Source organism: Nylanderia fulva, unplaced genomic scaffold (assembly GCF_048542155.1).
Source record: "Nylanderia fulva isolate GAGA-0341 unplaced genomic scaffold, ASM4854215v1 Scaffold31, whole genome shotgun sequence".
NCBI classification, from domain to species: Eukaryota; Metazoa; Arthropoda; class Insecta; order Hymenoptera; family Formicidae; genus Nylanderia; species Nylanderia fulva.
The window spans coordinates 74,323-91,189 of NW_028190379.1; the positions used below are offsets into that span (position 1 = coordinate 74,323).

At 30.8% G+C, this 16,867-nt stretch overlaps 1 protein-coding gene across 1 annotated transcript in view; it reads left to right on the plus strand.

The window, feature by feature from the left end:
* Positions 1–1,290: 1,290 nt before the first annotated feature.
* LOC114938986 (uncharacterized) overlaps positions 1,291–16,867 on the plus strand; it is a 109,148-nt gene continuing 93,571 nt past the window's right edge. The window contains exon 1 of the mRNA XM_029313209.2: positions 1,291–1,415. Within this exon, the coding sequence (XP_029169042.2) occupies positions 1,317–1,415 (99 nt within the window). The 5' untranslated portion in view covers positions 1,291–1,316. The remainder of the gene's footprint in view (positions 1,416–16,867) is intronic.

A 16,867-nucleotide genomic window follows, 5' to 3' on the forward strand; every position in this document is an offset into this window, starting at 1 on the left:
CGTCCAATTATACGAGTTAATGAAAAGGAATTATGACAAAGCGACATTAGACCGCTCGCGTTCCTATGATCACAGCTCCGCGGTTCCGCTAATGGAAATTTCGGGCCAAGGCCCGACATATACGTACATGCACGTACAGGTACATCATATCCACTAATACTCTAAACGTTTTGTCGACGTTTCTCCACGCAGCTGGTAACCGCAAGTTACCCTCGAGCGCAAGAAAGCTGCCTTACGTAGACGGTACATATTTGTCGATGACATATACTGTGCAAACTCGAAGGCGCCGATGCAAAATTACACGAATGGATATCGCGCACACTCTGTATTTCGACGATTTCTCAATTTTCATTTTTATTTTTTTTTTTTACGCGTGGTTTTCACAGTGTGCAATTCGATAATTGGATGAGGTACTCCCCATATTTTTATTGGACGTCATATTGTTAACAATAAGAAAAATAAATTCTTTAAATTTGCGATTGGAATTCTCTCTCTTTCGATTTCATGAAATAAATTCAATTTCAATAAAAGCATCGCAATTCATTCGCTCCTATTACTTTTTTTGAATTTTTTCTAATTGTTTTATATTAAACAATTTTAGTTGCAAAAATAGATTTTGATGTCGTGTTTAATTTCAAACTCGTGTGTTTCGCGTATAATTGAATGTTTTGAATTGAAGAAAATTTTTGAATATAGTATTCAAATAAGAAATGCACTGAAAAAAATGTTTTCTCGGATCTGTGGCCGAGAAGAAGGTGTATATCGTGTTTGAAAAAAATGTGTCAACTTGACTAAACCTTTGATCTAAATTACTATTTTGTTAATTGAACATAATACGTTTTGTTAGATTTAATATGTTATGTTTAATTTAAATATTTTTATATGTTTAATTAACAAAATAATATTTAGTTGAGAAGAATAATATTTAGTCAAGTTAAATTAATTTTTTTAGTGTGGTCGCCGAATTAGAGCCAGAACTTTCTTTATTTAATTTGAAGGTTTTGCTTCCTTTGGATCATCTTCACCGATCAGCTGTGGAAGATTCAAAGAGAACGGACTTACTTGAATGTTGAAATTAAATTAACAAATAAGTTTTAAAATAAATTTGTTGCTTAATTTTTACATTTAGCTCTTTTATTTCCTACCTCTCTAAATTCTGTATTTATTTTATATGTCAGAATCTTTTCGCCCTATTATTAATTTTCGAATAATACTCCGAATGTTTTTGTATGCCTAAAATGTTTTGCGAGAAAGAATTGAACGAAATCTAAAATTTTCTGTGCAGAAAAGACGATTCGACAAGCGGTCCATTTATTATGGAGCGATACGAGGAAGAAGCTGAGGATAGCGATAACGAAACAGATCCTGAGCAGCTTTTGAACGAGTGGCTGGGCGAGTTGGACAGCTTGACTGTGGTGAGTTTTATATTTTTCCTCGCATGTTTTTTCCTCGTTGACTATTTTACGGTCAACAACAATGTGCGGACAGCTGGGCCGTTTGTGAAACAAATAAATATTGTGTATTAGATGTTTTTAACTATTTGAAGAGGAAAATTGGAGAAACTATATGTTTCTCGATCAATTATATAAAAGTAGAAGTTAGATGTTATAAAGCGCGAACCCCTTTGCGTTACGTTAATATCAATTTCAAACAATATTAATTAGTTTCAAATAACGCGCACAATTAAATAGTTCCGGAAATAATTGAGAACATCGCAATAAACATTCTATATAGGAATTATAAATAGCTCTTTATAGTTAGTAGCTATGAATTACTCGGACTATATACACGTAACTGTAATGAATTTTTAGACTAATTGCCATTTCAGGGTGTCTAGTCGATCGTCCTTAAAATCCTTGAAATGTTCTAGAATTTTGTTTCTCCTTTAAAAATCCTGGAAATATATTTGAATTTTTCGTAGATCTTTTTGATTTTGTTTTCGTTGCTTTTAAATATTCAGCTGAGACTATTCAAGAAAAAATATTTATTCTTAATAAAATATTTTATTCTTATAAAATTCTTCCAATAAACTCTAAGAAATAGTTTTGTCCGTAGATTTTAAAAGTTCAAATATAATATAATATAAAAAAATATATCGAATATTTGTAATGCATATATTAATTTTTATTAACATGCAGTTTATATCGACTTGATAAAAAAAACTTTTTTCGATTCCTTGTACATCTTTTTATCATACTATTGGAAAATCGTACAAATTTCCTTGAAATGTCCTGGAAATGTCCTTAAATTTCATTTTCAAATTTTACTGGGCACCTTCCATTTATATATTAATAAACGAAATATACAGAAAAATAATATTAATTTTATCAGCGTGAAAATTGAGGTATAGGTATCCCTATATATTAAAATGTAAAATTTAGCTAATATTTATTTCTTATGATGCTGGGGCTGATATAAATGATAAGTGATCCGAATACGCATTTACACATTAAATAAGATGTGATACATAGACTAGTACAAATTTGTACTGTACAACGTCTCTTTGATTAACGTCTCTACTACTACTACTACTCTACGTGAAATTTCGATCTGATTAGTTTGAAAGACGAGGCGATCCAATGAAGAGGCAGTCGCCGACAAACTGCCTCTCTAGAGTATAGCGCTTCTCAATTGGTGTCAATTGGCGCGCGGTCTAAATGATTCGTCTAGTAGCTCGCATGTGAGAAGCCACTGATGCGAGCTGGCTTCCTTGAAAAGCGCGCGCGTGTCTTCGTACGCCGTTTGTATTTCAATGTATCTGGGATCTGAAGTAATCGCCATTCTCTGAATATAAGTGGATAATTACTTTACATAAGATTACACGTGCGAGACTCACATTAATTTTTTCTATAAATTCAATTATATTCTAGAACGATTCGAGAAATATTGAGCAATCTTAGTTGAATATGTTTTTTGATAATTATATTTGTATCATTATCCAATTGTGATATGTATTATGTAGCAATAATATTTTTATATTAGTAACTTATATAATTTGTCCAATTGGCTTATGTAATATTGATATTTTTCAAATTTTATTAACAATATTATGGATATTTTATATATAAAATTGGATAATTATATAATTATAATTGCTAAAAAATCTATTCAGCGTAAGATTATAATTAATCAATATTTCTCGATATTCTCGATATCAACAATGTTTGAGAAATCGATAACTTGTACTACAATTAAATAAATATTTGCGACGATAATTTAATATTTTATAATGACAGAAATAATTAATTACGACACTTTTCCCACAAACAAATTCACTGAATTGATTCGGTATAAGATAAATTGATTATTTATTTATCTGTCCGCGACTCTTAGCGATTTGCAGAAATTGCAAAATTGACTTGTCCTCCAAGTGATCGTGCGACGCGCGAACTCTGCACAATGGACAAAGTCTTTGGCCAAAGTAGATCAACGATCGTTCGTGCCGAGTGCTTTTAGCACTTCCTGCCTCGTGCGGTCGCTTCTAATTTCATTAAATCGCGGATAATCGCCTCCTGGACAGCTTCTCTCTCTCTCTCTCTCTCTCTCTCTCTCTCTCTCTCTCTCTCTCTCTCTCTCTCTCTCTCTCTCTCTCTCTCTCTCTCTCTATCTCTCTTTCTGTTACGAGCGTTGGTTGTGTTATCAACTTGCAGCGTACTGCAGACACGATTATATCGTACAATCCGCGGAATGTCGTTAGGAAAAGTTTGACAACTCCTTTGTCGTTAGATTCGAGTGATAAAAGTTCCAAGTCTCTTACTTCAAAGAAGTTTCCGGCCTTCCGGCTTCGTCGGAACGATCGAATTTTACATTAACGCGCGCAGACTGGAAAGTATTGTTTCTTTTTTTTTATTTGTTACAATGAGATTTTCAGAAACTTGCAACAGATCTTTCGTCATTTATCGTCGCTTTAAGAATTTTAGCATCGTCGACTTGTATACGTTGGTGTATTTTTTTTACGAAGAAATTCTTTTTGAACATTTTTTATTTTGCTTATATACAGACGAATATATATATATATATATATATATATATATATATATAAACTTATATTTTTATTAATAAATATTATAGAAAAATAGGAAAAATATTTATATTGAATAAAATATATATTTATTAATCTATATTTTATCGAAAACGAATATTCTTTTATCTATCGTATGTTTCTATATATTTTCTCTATAATATATTTTATATAATATATTTCATATATTTTATATACAAATATGTAAAATATAAAAATATAAATATTTTTTAATTTATTCTTTTATCTATTGTATTTATACATATATTTTTATATATTTTATATAATATATTTAATATATTTTATATAGTGGATTTTTTATACAAAGAAATATTCTGAGTATTATTTCTTTTGGGTGCAGACAAATATATTTTTCCGAAACTCATATTTTTATTAATAAATATAGAAAAATGGATAAAAGATTTATATTCAATAAAATATATTTATTAATCTATATTTCATTGAATATAGATGTTCTTTTATCTATTGTATTTTTCGATATATCTGTTTTTATTATAAATATTTTTTAAAATTGATTCTGGATATCCTCGACGATGAATTTTTGAAGGAACACAGCTTGAACTCTTATTATTAATTTTAGATCAGGTGTCTAATTAAGTAGCTTAATTTAATACGACTCCATTAGTTCCCGATATACAAGATTATATTTGAAGTCTTCAGCTTCTAATGAGTTTCGAGCTGTCAAGCCGTGAACTTGATTTGATTGCGAGCGCGACTCCTCGTCGGGAGAGAAGTAAAAGTACTCGCTGAAAGTGAAACTCGCGACGAGTAACCTTGAACCTTCTTCGCCGAATGGGATACTCGAGTCTAGTCGGTGAAAGATGGATGAGTAGCCAGAAGTGCGCGAGCAACATCCGATTGCAACTCTTCGGTCGCGTTTCACGACGGAGGTTCGGCGAATCGATAACCGGGCGATTGATGTCGTTGCCCTGCCATCACGCGATGTTTACTTTGCAGAAGGACGAAGTTGAAATCGCGCTGTCTGTTCTCGGCTGGATGCACTCGCTCTCGCGAATCGATTGAAAAAGTATATCCGTTGAATTCATTTTCGCTAAATAAGAGAGTCTAGCCGTCCTTGAAATCCTGCAAGTAGGAAGGATTCTCTAATATCTATATGAAAATTCTAAATAAACAGAAACAAATTACTACGTTAGGCATTTATTATGTGTCAAAATGTCAAAATAATTAATATTTCCTTGATAGAGATTAATTGCAATTATTTACCTTGACAAAATTGTCAAGATGTCGAAAAATAATGATTAAATCCTTCAATCACAAATAATCAAATTTTTATATCGCATTATTAGTTGTCAACCCTTCGAAATACATCCAGCATCTTCTAGGTATCGTTTTAAAAAAATATCGTAAATTACTACTGCATGGTGTCCAGCCGTCTTTGAAATCCTTGAAGTCCTTGAAATGTTCTGAAATTTTGTTTCTCCTTTAAAAATCCTAGAAATGTATTCGAATTTTTCGTAGATCTTTTTGATTTTTTTTTTCGTTGCTTCTAAATATTCAGCTAAAAGAGACTATTTGAATAAAAACTATTTAATCTTATTTCATAAATAATACAATATAGTTTGTATTTACGGAATTCAAAAATGTGTTAAGCATAAGTTGTTTATACACGAAGAGAATTTTGTTCTTAGAATCTATCCTGAAAATCATGGTAATTGTGGGATACAATTTTTCGAGTTTCTCTGATTAAATATTTATCACAATAAAAAAGTATTAATATTTTATTGCGATAGATATTAATATTTTTTATTGCGGTAAATATTAATCGGAGAAACTTTTATAAAATTCTTCCAATATCATATTGTTCTATTATTGATTATCATGATTTTCAGAGTAAATTTTAAGAAAACATTTTCTCTGTAGATTTTAAAAGTTCAAATATAATATAATATAAAAATATAATATAAAATATATTATATCGAATATTTATAATACATATATTAATTTTTATTAACGTGCAATTTATATCAACTTGATAAATAAATTAATAAATAACATTTTCGGTTTCTCATACATTTTTATCATATTATTGGAAAATTATGCAAATTTCTTTGAAATGTCCTGGAAATGTCCTTAAATTTCATTTTCAAGTTTTACTAGACACCCTGATAATTTTTCCACCCTTTTATCAGCGTATGAGTACCTCCACAGATACCAACTGCATATTACGATAATTTTTTTACAGTAGCTGTTTGACATTGAACATTTTTTCTCAATAGATTTTAGGAGGTTTTACAGTACAAAGGTCCTTTATATTTTTTTGGAACGGAACAAATTTTTTTAAAAATATTCCTAACATTTAAAGTTGCCTTGGATGTTCATTCATTGAAGGAGGGTTAAATATATATTATTTAGAATTGCATATCTTTTACGAGAAAATAATAATTAGAGGGTTTGCAGACTTCATTTGCCCGGTATTTCCACAAGTTTTTCAGTCGATACTCAGCTGTCATCGTGATCACGTGATCGTCGCGAACACTCATTCCGGAGATGATGAGTAATGCTTTTTTATCGGTGGCTGAGATATGAAATTCTGACGAATCACACGTATGAAACCCGCGTGTTTTACGAGTTTCACGAGTACACAAGAGCTTCCTCTCGCTTTTATTCCGAGAGCGCTCTTCCGAGAGGCGAGGAAAGAGAAAGAGAGGAAAAAGGGAGGGAAAAAGAGAGCTTTTGCACTTGCACTTGGTGGTGATGCATCGGAGGTCGGTCAAGGCGCCTCTGTGCAGATCGATAGCCTGGCAACGCGGAACGGATAACGTTGCACCGTGGTCGCTGACCCCTACGTGGCTACAGAACATTCGAGAGAACGTCGAAACAGAACGCTGAAACATCTTGCGAAATATTATTAGCCAGACACGAGTCGCCATTAATTTTATCTTGCACTTCTCGGGGCATTACTTCATCAAAATGATGAAATTAATCTGCAAAAGTTTCCAGTTTGCACGTGAAACGTGCACTGAAAACAATTTGTTAACTTGACTGAGCCTTTCAACTAAATTTTATTATTTTGTTAATTGAAATAGTATATAAACATATTTAAATTAAATGTAACGTATTAAATCTAACAAAACGTATATTTGACTTAACGGGATCCTAAACGTTCTTGAGAAGAATGTTGTTTCTTTCCTGCTTTATCGATAAAATGTGAGGTTAGATAAACTATAAATCTATTTATTGGTTATACGGATTGTTTTTTACCTGATACAGATTGATAAATCTGTTTTCTGTACAAATTAAAGTATTAATATTAACAAAGGGCGAAGCGCTTTAATTTCAGGTAAAAAATAATCCGTGTAGCCAATAAATAGATTTATAGCTTATCTAACCTCACATTTTGTCGATAAAACAGGAAAAAACAAACTTCTCAATGACGTTTAGGATCCTCTTAAATACTAATATATGTTCAGTTAACAAAATAATAATTTAGTTGAAAGGTTTAGTCAAGTTAATAATATTTTTTCATTGTAGTTGTGTACCTACTCCGGTTTTTTTTTCAATGTGAAAAAGAGAGATAAAAAGCAAATGACTGAACACGTTAATTAAAGAGATCAGTGAATAAAACATAATCAGATATGAAAAGGGCTGATAAAAGTCGGGCGCAGCAAAATTGTTTTTTAATTCTTCCTTAATTATTTCGCTACTTAATATTTAATTAATTTTCAAAATAATTGAAAAATTTAAAAAATAATTTTTGATTTATATATCAGTGTCTTTTCAATTTATTATTTTAGGAAAAAACATACATATATTTTGTCTTGTTATCGTACAAAATGACTGAACAAAATGAAAGATTGACGAGAATTGAAATGAAAATGTGCAGCACTAGATTACGCGGGCTTAAATTAGAAATCAGATTGTACGTCGGACGGAAGGATAAATCTTGCGAAATATACGAAATGGCGGAAGTAATATTTTTCGTTATCTCTCCTGCGGTCATCGTCCACGGATTATTTGCAATAATTAGTGGCGTCACGGTCCTGATCACCTACGAGACGCGGAATTCGCGCCGAGAATGATTCGCGCATCGCGTCGAGGTGCTATCCAATTTGCGCGGAGTCACATTCCGTCCCCAGGACCAGAGCGTTTCGTGTCACATACACGAAATTGCTATGCCCCGTTGAATTGCTTAATGGCTTTTCTCAGAAGACGCGCGCCATAATTGTTCTTCCATCTTACACTTGTCGCAGATTCGTCCCGAGACGGATCGCGAGTGGATTTTTCGCGTGAATATTATGTATTAGGCGCGATTATTTTTTTGTTTCTCTTTACTTATTTTGAAAATTTATTAAATATTAAAATTAAATTAAAGAAGAATTTAAACAATTTTGTGGCGCCTAATATTCAGAGATAGATGATCGAATTTATATCCTCTTATGTATTTTAAGTCGACACTATTTTGGTCACGACTCAAAAATATTTATACGAAAGATCCAATTATTTGTTGTGCGAATTATTTATTGCTAGGATAAAAATAATTATATTTTTTAAATACACATATTTATTTCTCTTCGTAAAAGTTTTTTACTTAAATTTTTGTTTTAATCGTATAACGTGGAATTGATTGTGATAGAAATTTTGAAAATAATCTTTAAAAATTATTTATATTTTATTGAATATTTTTGTATATTTCTATATATACGTCATCTAGTTTTTCTGAGGAAAGATCATCTTTCAAATTGTACTTCTTAACTGCCTATATTACCGGTAGTAGGAAGTTTCTTGCTTCAACACGGTAATGCAGGTTGCAACTTTAACATGTATATATCTCGCTTCTGATGGTTCCATAGTTCAAACACATGTGGAGCTGGTATCTCAGAAAGCAAACTTTATAAATCTTGGATGAGAGGCTGATATTAATTCGGAAACGTTTAAATAGGAGGAAATCGAAATTTGATTTTTGAATTTTTTATTATTGATCATATGCTCATTGTCTTCGTGCATTTAAGTTTTCTTTTATGCACATGGATGGATTGTTGGCAATAGTAATATTTTTAATTGCTATAGACATATAATAATTTGTGAGAGATCTTTGACAATTTTAAAATAAATTTTTAAATATATTTACATATATAAATTTTTCATATATAATATACATATTTATAAAAGCAAGAAGAATTGGAGTAGTTTGAGGCAACTATAAAATTGGAATAAAATACATTTTTATTAGTAATTCAAATATACATGTACATGACATATATTTGTCCAGAAGAAATAAAAAATTTGCTTGATGTAAGAATTCACAATAAGTTTACAGCACAATTATTTTTCACTTATTTTATTTGATCGTTAGATCTTTTATAATTTCACCGAAACTTTTTTCATTTATAATTATCGAGTTCGTAATATGCAATATAATAAACCATTATACATGTCATTATGGAAACTGGTAATGCTTTCAAAAGGGCAAATTATTCATTATATCATTTGATCGTTCGTATAATGAGAACAAATTGAGAGCAAACAGCGGAGCCATGTCTGCAGCAAAATAGACAAATGGTTAAGAGCTTCCGGTGGCTATTAACATGCGGGCTTCGTAGTATCCGCACTTGCACCGGGACTTTGTGGCATCCTTAATCGCGACCGAGGTCAATAAGAGTCTTTGTTCCATAATATTGCTTTATCCGGTGCTCGTTAGATATCTGATTTTGTCGACCAAAAGAAATTATAAGGAAAAGAAATTAAAATTAAGTTTTTTAAAATTAAATTAAAAATACAGATACTATTTATTGCTAGAAGAACACTTTTTATCAAATTTTATTTGTACACTGAAAAAAAATATTAAATTAATAAATATTTATTCGAATTCAATAAATTTTTTTTTTAGTATAGCACAATATATCTCACAATAATATTATTTCTACTATTATTATAATAGATGATTTTTTAAAATAACTATTATTTAGCACTTGTAATTTTTCGTCTCTTTTTCTTACAATCAATTATTAAACGATAATAATCAAGATGTCAATAATATTATGGGGTGAAAGATTAAACGCGCACGAAAGAGCATCCATTTAAGAGATGATAAAGGCATAATTGGATTATCAATCGCGGATATATATATATATATATTATTATTATCCGTAATTTCAAACCATACAGATCCATCAACGATGACCTTTGACCGCAATTACGACTTTCGAGAAGTAGTCTAATTATATCGCGTGGAAGAAAATTAGGTGACTTCTTGATCCCGGTGCTGTTCAAGTTTTATCGTGCGACGTAGAATATGCTGTCTTATCAAGATCGAGTTAAGAGTGACTTTCCGCGGCGGAAGTCACATCCATTAATGTTATCTAATTAGTGACGAAAGAAGATTACGGAAAAATGTTCTTTATTCTTTTTACGAGATTCCATAATATCACGCTCGAGTGTTCTCTAAGAAGTTTGCCAATTATTGAAATTGATAAGATTATAAACGATTTTTCTTCTCAATGAAAAAAATATCATCATGAAGAATCTCTTTTATTAAATCTCTCTGTCTATACAGATGATTTCAAAAGAAATTAGTCGTGCTCTTATATACGATGTATGTATTTTATATAAATTTATATTCCCACTTTATGTTTGATAGAACACACTCCTCAAAATAATTAAGGGATCAAAAAAATTGTCCAAAAAATAGGCAAATTTTAAATAACTGTAACTTTGTTTTAAAAAATGATAATTTAAATTTCAAAAAAGGGTTTTAAAGCTTGAAATCTATATTTTCGAAAAATCATAGCGTTTTTTATTTTCTTCCATTCCGATATTTTTTACATACAGAAAACGACGAACATAACGAAATGGAAAATTTTTTCTCACTTTGTAGACATGTCACATGCACAAGAAGATTTGAAAACATTTTTGAACATTTTCACGTTAAAGCCTGAAGTTTTTCCTGCAAAATCATTTTTTAAAATTGAAATTTCGATCTTTCTTTATCAAGTTATCGCAAATTGAAGAGAAAATGTCATTTTCACTTTAATCGTTCATAACTCCGTTAAAAATTATTGTACAGCAATTTTAAGAATAGATTCTTAAAGCTGAATCTTTGCTCTATAGTATGATATAGAGGCTGAATTTTTGTTAACTCGAGAACTTTTTATAAATAGGTGAAAATAACGAAGAAATTTGCGAGTTTTCTCCTTTTTGTTTAAACTTTGAAAAGAAGTTACGTAAAGTGACTAAAAAAATTTTATCGACTGAAATTTTTGTGCCTCCTGGTACCCCAAACTTGGCAAAAAATCGCAAACTTGCTGTGATAATTTTTTTTATAGTGATCAGCATGTTTAAAATGATCGATTTTACCTTTTTTAATTTTTTATCAAAGCAAATCTAGATTATTTAATATATTATACACATTGATTATTTTAAAACATACTGATCACTATAAAGAAATGATCACAGCAAGTCTGTGATTTTTTGCCAAGTTTGGGGTATTAGAAAGCACAAAAATTTTAGTCGATAACATTTTTTTAGTCACTTTACGTAACTTTTTTTCAAAGTTTAAACAAAAAGGAGAAAACTCGCGAATTTCCTCGTTATTTTCATCTATTTGGAAAAACTTCACGAATGAAAAAACATTTACTCTCTATATCATGCTATAGAGCAAAGATTCAGCTTTAAGAATCCATTCTTAAAATTACTGTACAATGATTTTTAACGGAGTTATGAACGATTAAAGTGAAAATGACATTTTTTCTTCAATTTGCAATAACTTGAGAAGGAAACGTTGAAATTTAAATTTTAAAAAACGATTTTGCAGGGAAAACTTCAGCCTTTAACGTGAAAATGTCAAAAGCATTTTTTCAATCTTTCTTGTGTATGCGACATGTCTACAAAGTGAGACAAAAATTTTCATTTTGTTATATTCGTCGTTTTCTGTATGTAAAAAATATCAGAATTGAAGAAACTAAAAATAGCTATGATCTTTCAAAAGTAGAGATTCCAAGCTTTAAAACCCTTTTTTGAAATTTAAATTATCATTTTTTAAAACAAAGTTACAGTTATTTAAAATTTGCCTATTTTTGGATCCTTTAATTATTTTGAAAAGCGGATTTTTTGTTAATTAATGATAAATTGTTTGACCATAAATAGGGAGATAAATAATTAATTTTTATTTGTTTATTATAACGCAAAGTTTTGTGTGTAAAACGTGTTCTCTCTTCTGGGGGAAAAAAATTATGAACAACGATAAATAATCCCATTCAGTCGATTCAATACAGTATGTACACCACTTGCGCTTTTTTTGCACGAGCAATCTACTTCATTGGTTCGCGCTCTTCAGGTAGTTCGAAGAGAGCTGAAAATGTAAGAGAATCGCTCAGGTAGCAGATCGTTGCACGTGCCTAAGGGCAGCTGTGCAACTTGATCGACCTTCTTCTGGCTCGCCTACCCTTGTACTTAAAAAGATCCTCATTTCCGCGTCTCCTCTCAGAGCCTCTGTTTTCGTTGGTTTCTCTCTTAGGGTCAGATAAACCATTATCAACGTGGCTCGTCAATGCAGTAAGAAAAGTGTACATCCAGAAAATGGCACGAAAAGATTGCGCGTACTCGCACATTGCGTGTTTTTTTTTGTTTCAGCGATATGTAAATCGCCAATTAAAAATATTTTTTAAGTTTAATATTTTATAAGTATTGCAAGATAGGGAGAAAAGGGTAAATAAATTTTGAAATTGTCACAGATTACGTCGAAAAGAAACAAATTCTCAAATACAAAGAATTACCTTATTTTTATAAAACAATTAATATATTTATATATGTATATATATCCAAAATATTTAAAAAGAATTTAATTAATAAAAAAAAAACAAATAATGGATTTTTTAAATTGTGCTAATATTATGAAAAAAATAATAGATGTCTGCTGCTAATTATGTATATCTATGTGCACATATTTATATATCTTCATTTTAATATAATAACATAATTTTGAATACATTACACTTTGTCAATAATACACATAAAATATCGAGTTAGAACGCCAAAATTTATTTTCTTTCTTCTTCTCACACATTTAGGGTGAAGGTAAGAGTGCTGAAAATACGAAAATCCTGCGGTTTATTTACTTCTGCTTGCCATCTGTTGCGCTAGTCTTTAATCTTGTCAGATAAATCTCGAGCGACGCGAGATACTATCTTTAACGCAATACACTTTCCATATGAATAAATATTTCAGTTCTTTATCGGATGGTTCTGTAACATGTACTCCTTTATTAAGAAATCCGCTTTTTACTTATTGTTAAAAAAAATTAGTGAAAGGCCAATCAAAGAATATTTATTATCCAAACTGATTGTTAAGATTAAGAGATGAAAATATTACAATTAATATTTCAAAACATTTTCAACTATTATTGCTCGCAATAACATTTTACCGCACAATAAATTACATTGTTTTAGTTAAATATTATTTGAAGTAATAAGAGAGAGAAAGGGTCGACGCGAAATAGGATGGAAAATATTCCTCGCATTATTAATTATATAATATATTTCTCATGTTATAAAATTCGGGACAATTTTCTGAAAAATTCGCAAAATTATTATCGAGCACGATTCAAGGTAATGATATAGGGAGACAACATCAGCCGTCTTTCAGTGTCGCTCTCTCAGCACCTCGCTTAAGCTTCGTCCTGGCACGTACATATATCCGTCCTGCGAGCTGCAGCTGCCCTGTAGTAGCAGCACGTGTTCCTCTTTTCTGGGCAGGTGGTTAGCGTCGTTAAGCAATCGCCTCCCCCTCGACGAGGACCGAGATTTGAACGGCTCGTGTAGCTCGGAGGAGCGAAGGAAAGACCGCGAAGGGGAAGAAAAAAAAGAAATTCGAGAGAGGACAGGCTCCGCAGGCACAAGGCTCGTATCTGTTTGAGCGGTAATATTGCGTTTTTTTGCAAAAATAATTATACGTATTATTCAAACGTGAATTATTAAAATATTGGTGTAATAAATTTTTTCGAGATAACTTGGTCACAAATTTAAATACATTTTATTAGTTTGTCGCGAATTTTTGAAAAGGGTGAAAGTAAAAATATAACATAGGACGGAAATATTGGAATATTTTTATCTCAGAAAGAGATATAAAAATTGTGGTATGCGTTAACATTCTTAAAACACATTTTTAATTTTTATGAATTACATTTCTTTTAAGACCCCGCGTCAAGAACAAAGATAAAATATCATTTTTTGGTTTACTCCTTTGTTATATGAAAAATATTTTTTTAAATAATTTATGCCGTTATTAAGGGGAGATCCTAAGTTAACCTAAGTTTCCTTCCTGTTTTATCGACAAAATGTGAGGTTAGATAAACTTATAAATCTATTTATTGGCTATACGGATTGTTTTTTATCTAAAATTAGAACGCTTCGCTCTTTGTTAATATTAATACTTTAATTTGTACCGATAATAATGAACGAGGAGCGCTGTAATTTCGTATAAAAAACAATAAAAGTTAGAAAATTACAGTTTTTTTATCGGTCTATTGCATCAGCTCGTAACAATAATTATTTAATATAAAAGTTCTGTAGTTTATTTGTGCACAAAATATGGCGCTTCTAATAGAGATGACATGAAAGAATAATAAAAATGAGATTAAAAGCCTGTATCAAAAGATTCGTACTTGAATTAATTATGTATGTGTATTTGCGTGCGGAATCGATGCCGAGGCATAAAATTAGTTGCAGGACAGCACTCCCCATTCATTATTATCATTGTACTTTCATTGTGGAAGATTTTGCAATCTGTATATTCAACAAAAAGTGAACCTAACTTAACTTAAAGTCGGTAAAACAGAACAACGGCAGCAACCCCTTAAGGAATAAAAAATCTGACAAATAAAAATGATATGTACATATTAGAGCTCGCTAGAAAATAAATATTTAACTCCATTCCACATTCGAGAAGCCTGCGTGACGTTGTTAAGCAGTCGATGCGCGAAAAAGAGCATAACGAGAGGACAACGAGGTCCGAGCCGCAGATGAGGGATGGAGGAAACGAAGAGGGGAGAACGAAATGACCGGCAGGTGATCCCTGCTGATATACGCGTGCATCGTGACCGGTTTCGAAGATATCGCAAATCCGCAGCGCGCGGTTTACTGCCGCTTAATAAGCCGTAATAAGAAGGACCCAAACCGAGGAGAGTATATTGCGCGTGATAAATCTCGCAATTGTATGACGTTTGTATATATGGAAAAATTGATCGGGCGTCGCGCAGGTGCTCCGGACTTCGAAAATCGTGTCGATTTTTCTGCAAATTTTTTTATCGCAAAAATGACAGGTTGACATACTTATTTCTTGCGTCCCGTAATTTAACACTGTAATTCGCACCGAAAAAAAATTACAGTAATGCCACAATATATTGAGAAATTGACAAAAAAATAGATTAAAAATGAAATAAATTTAAAATTTATTATATATTCTATAAAAAATATATTATATAAAAAAATCTTGAAGATAAAATTGAATTTTTCGACAATGTCGATCGATCTTTGCGCGAATTTATTAATTAGCAACGAGAGATCTTGTGAGATTGCTTTGCGAGCGTTATTTCTTGTCCTTTGTCGTCTCATAAATAATCGACCGGTTTCAATCATTTTGAGTCCCGTTCGAGAATTAAGTCTCAATTTTAAGATCAAATGCGAGCACACACGCATTTGAATCGAATGCTCCATCGAACCTGGGACGACATAAGGGCCTATATTCGTGCGGATTGAATGAGGGCGAAACACCCTTATTCGTGAGGAAAAAGGGCGAGTTAACCCAGGACGTGGGGCCAATGAGGTTTTCCACCTTTTCTTCTGTTTCGCTCCCCGTCTTTTCCTCTTTTCTTACTTCGCCAAATCAGATGCGCAGTCTTGCCTCTCTTTTTCTCTTTTCTTTTCTTTCTTTTTCTCTCTCGCGGCAAAGCGCAACAGTTGGCCAGGAGGAAACATCTGTCGGTCGTGGCGCATGCGTATCCTTCAGGTAAAAACCTGTGTTCAGGGATTCTCAAATTTTCGGAAATTAAAATTTCTCGCGATTTATAGACGTCGGTTCCTCTTAAAATGTAAAAGGAGCATTTGCTTTATAATTGAATGTTAAATACATTAAAAAAAAAATTATTGAATTCGAATAAATATTTGTTTCAATACCGCTTTATAAATCATTTATTTACAACTAATAATATTTATTTATTTACTAATTTAAAATATTGATTTGATATAATTTATAATTAATATAATTTGATATATAATTTATTTATAATATTGATTTGATGTAAAAAAATATTTATTTGATATAAGAAATCATTTTCAAAACTATTTATTAATTTAATAATTTTTTTTCAGTGTAGTAATTTAGTTTTATAATTTATTATTATATGTAAAATAAATCTGTATAATATAAATAGTATATTCAATATATATATATACATATATATATATATATAATATATATATATATATATATATATATATATATATTATAGGAATATATATAAAATAGAATTTTTAATGAGCTTGCAATATGACATTAAAGCTTTTGAAACTTTTTGTTTAATCATGTTCTCTAATCTTTAATCTTTTTCTTGAAAACCTTTTGTATTTTGATTTTACTATTGTCTTTTCTTAATCCATTTAGAAAACAGGCTACTCTGTTAAATTGAGTCAATGAAAGTGTCACTGTTTAAAGCAGCGACTTCACTGAAATTTCATTGATTTCAGTGATATTCAGTGAAAAAAGACTTTGCTTTTCCGTCTTACATATGTCATTAATGGTAATTTTTTACTGAAAAAAATAACAATTCTCTTTTCAGTGAATAAAAAAATTCATATAAACTCTCAGTGTTGA